Raw genomic sequence first — 3,945 nt, 5'->3', positions numbered from 1 at the left:
ATCCCATGGATGGAGGAGCCTGGTAGGCTGCAGTCCATGGAGTCGCGAAGAGTCGGCACGACTGAGCGACTTTACCTTCCCTTTTCACTGTCATGCATTGGAGAAGGAAATGGCAACCCACTCCAGTGTTCTTGCCTGGAGAATCCCAGGGACAGGGGAGCCTGGTGGGCTGCCATCTATGGGGTCGCACAGAGTCCAACACAACTGAAGCGACTTAGCAGGAGCAGCAGCATACCTATTTCTGGGCTTTCTACTCTGTTACATTATTCTTTTTGCCATTCCTATCTTACAAGGGCTTCCCTTGTAGCTCAGTCGGTAAATAATCTGCCTGCAATGGGAGGCCCAGGTTCGATTCCTAGATCGGGAAGATCCCCTGGAGAAGGGAATGGCAACCCACTCCAGTAATCTTGCCTGGAGAATCCTATGGACAGAGGAACCTGGCAGGCTACAGTCACAGTGTCTCAAGAGTCAGACATGACTTAGCGACTAAACCACAACCACCACAACTTACTTGAAGACCTAATAGGTCTCCTCTTTTGTTCTTTTTTCAAAAGTTTCTTAGCTAGTTGTGGATCTTTATTATTTTACATTTATTTATTATCTCACATATATTGTGTTTTCTAAGATGTAGGAGAATATCTTCATAACTCTGAGGTGGAAAATACATTCTGTAATCAGTCAAAAAAGCACTGATGCTTTGACTACAGCAAAATTAAGGATTCTTTTTTAGTGAAGACTGCCCCAGACAAAGCTAACAGATGACTGTCATCTAGACAAAGATATCTGCAACATCTAAAACTGAGAAGAGATTAATATATGCAGTTAGATAGATATACATAGACTATATATGTTGTTTCTCAAAAACTGTTAAAATATCTGTTCAAATCTTGTTTTATTTATATCTTATCATATAAAGAATTTGAATCAACATAATATTAAGTCAGTCTGTCTTTAAACATGGCATATGAAATTTTCTTAGGTCTTTATATAGCTTTTAATGGTTTTTTGATTTAAAGGTCTTATGAAGACTTTTTGGTTAGTTTCCATATAATTTTTATTTTTTGTCATCACTGCAGTGTTACCTCATTTTGTGTTTTCTACAAATAGTAATTGTCCATGAAAAGGGATGGTATATATTTTTATAAGTTGATATCCAGCAATCTTGCATAATTCCTTTATTATTTATAATACTTTATTGATTCTTTAGAGTATTATATGGAAATTAGCATATTACTTGCAACTAATGTACAGACTTACAGGAGAAGAGTAGCATTATACCAGGCTAACCTAACCCTGAAATCTAAACTAGAAAGGAAAAACAAACATAAACACAAACTACAGACTAGACTTGCTTCTGAACATAGGTGAAAACATTACACATCAATATTGAAAAACCAAATCCAGCAATGCATTAAAAAATAATACATCGGGTCTTTGTTCACTTCTATGAAACCTCTTGCAGACTCTTCTAATCCTTATCTTGCTTTCTTTTTCTTCTTTTTTCTTCCCTCTCTCCCCTTTTAAAATTGTTTGTTTCTTTGCCTGCACGCCTATCAGGATTTGGTGGGCTTGAGACTGCCAACTCCACAGCCAGTGGGTTTAATTTTGGGGGTTTCGGATTAACTGCTAATCCTGCAGTGAACTTTAATATTGGGAATTTCGGTGTTTCTACCACCTCGGCGACTCCGTTCAATTTTGGTAACAGTCTGGCAAGTGCAGGTGGGTTTGGAGGATTTGGGACAACATCTACTACAGCGAGTTCTGCATTCAGCTTTTCTACTCCAGCTAACACAGGCACTACTGGATTCTTTGGTAGTACTCAGAACAAAGGTTTTGGATTTGGGACTGGTTTTGGCACGACAACTGGAACTAGTACTGGCTTAGGTACTGGTCTGGGGACCGGACTTGGATTTGGAGGATTTAATACGCAACAGCAGCAACAGACTAGCTGTAGGTTATAGTTGCATGCCCAATAATAAAGATGAAGATGGGCTAATGGTTTTAGTTTTCAACAAAAAAGAAACAGATATTCAAAGCCAGCAACAGCAATTGGTAGAATCATTGCATAAAGTTTTGGGAAGAAGCCAGACCCTTACTGTAAACGTAGAGGGTATTAAAACATTGCCAGATGATCAGACAGAAGTTGTCATTTATGTTGTTGAGCGTTCTCCAAATGGTACTTCAAGAAGAGTTCCAGCTACAACATTGTATGCCCATTTTGAACAAACCAATATTAAAACACAATTGCAGCAACTTGGTGTAACCCTTTCTATGACTAGAACAGAGCTTTCTCCTGCACAGATCAAACAGCTTTTACAGAATCCTCCTGCTGGTGTTGATCCTATTATCTGGGAACAAGCCAAGGTGGATAACCCTGATTCTGAAAAGTTAATTCCTGTATCAATGGTGGGTTTCAAAGAACTTCTTCGAAGACTGAAGGTTCAAGATCAGATGACTAAGCAGCATCAGACCAGATTAGATATAATACCCGAAGATATTGGTGAATTACAGAAGAATCAAACTACAACCATGGCCAAAATTGCACAATACAAGAGGAAACTTATGGACCTTTCCCACAGAACTTTACAGGTCCTAATCAAACAGGAAATTCAGAGGAAGAGTGGGTATGCCATCCAAGCTGATGAAGAGCAGTTGCGAGTTCAGCTAGATACAATTCAGGGTGAACTAAATGCCCCTACTCAGTTTAAGGGCCGACTAAATGAACTGATGTCCCAAATCAGGATGCAGAATCACTTTGGAGCAGTCAAATCTGAAGAAAGATATTACATAGACGCAGATCTGTTACGAGAAATCAAGCAGCATTTGAAACAACAGGAAGGCCTTAGCCACTTGATTAGCATCATAAAAGATGACTTAGAAGATATCAAGTTGGTAGAACGTGGATTGAATGAAACCATCCACATCAGAGGTGGTGTCTTCAGTTGACAGCTCACAAACTTGTGTTAAAGGTTTGTGAAATACATCTTTGTGTTACATCAGGCCTCCTTTAAAAATGAAACTGACCACATGGAGGGGGTGGAAAAACAATCCTCTCTCCTGACTTGATTTTTGAGAAGGTTACTGAAAAATTATTATTCATCAAATCTGAAATAACAGTCACCTCACTGCTCTTCAGAGATAGCCTTTTAAAGATTTATATCTAAAAGCTGTAATTACTTTAAAAGAGAAATACATAATTACCAAAAAATATTTACTATTCTACATTTTTACAACAGCATTGTTCTTAAAAATAATCAATGTTTAATGATTATTCTCCATTGAGCCTGTACTCTGCTTTCCATAGCAAGTAAATATGAAATGTCTACTTTGCACATAACAAAATAAACTGTATAATTACTTGGCTGCTGGAGATTTGTACTTCAGAATGTAAATGTCAGTTTTTATATTTGTGAATTCATCTGTGGGAGGAGTAAAGAAAATCCAAGAGTATTTAATGATTAATATGGTTTTCTTTTCATTCTATAAAGATTTGAATATATATATTTATATTATTTTACTTATTTGGAATTTACAGAACACACGTAAGCAATTAGGATATAACAGAAGAATTACATTTTATCATTTTTGCACCATTTTTTGTTTTTTAAACCTCTTTATTTCTAAAAAATATGAAAACATAAATAAATTCTTGATTATAATTACTTTTTATATAAAAAAAATAATACATCGTAACTATGTTAGTGTTTATCTGATGATATAAAGGAAAACATATGACCTGACTGATAGATATCCCACAAGTGGTGGTTAATGTTCAACAACCAATTTTGGTTAAAATGAACAAATAAAAATCCCAGTACTTTTAGAAACCAGGAATAAAGTAAAACTCCTTAAAAACACCCCACAGCAAACACTACACCTTATATTAAATATTAGAATCATGCCCACTAAACAACAACAGTAAGATTAATGAGGATTCTCATTACC

At 36.4% G+C, this 3,945-nt stretch overlaps 1 protein-coding gene across 1 annotated transcript; it reads left to right on the top strand.

Annotated features, from left to right (window-relative positions):
• Positions 1-1,603: 1,603 nt before the first annotated feature.
• Positions 1,604-3,663, top strand: LOC102409029 (nuclear pore complex protein Nup54-like). Its single transcript, XM_044929457.1, has one exon. It carries the CDS (start codon positions 1,966-1,968, stop codon positions 2,944-2,946), a length of 981 nt encoding a protein of 326 aa, XP_044785392.1. The 5' UTR covers positions 1,604-1,965; the 3' UTR covers positions 2,947-3,663.
• The last annotated feature ends 282 nt before the right edge of the window (positions 3,664-3,945 follow it).

This window comes from Bubalus bubalis, chromosome 16, assembly GCF_019923935.1.
Source record: "Bubalus bubalis isolate 160015118507 breed Murrah chromosome 16, NDDB_SH_1, whole genome shotgun sequence".
Lineage (NCBI taxonomy): Eukaryota > Metazoa > Chordata > Mammalia > Artiodactyla > Bovidae > Bubalus > Bubalus bubalis.
Note: the sequence above shows the minus strand (reverse complement) of the source record. Positions and strands in the feature narration are given on the sequence as shown.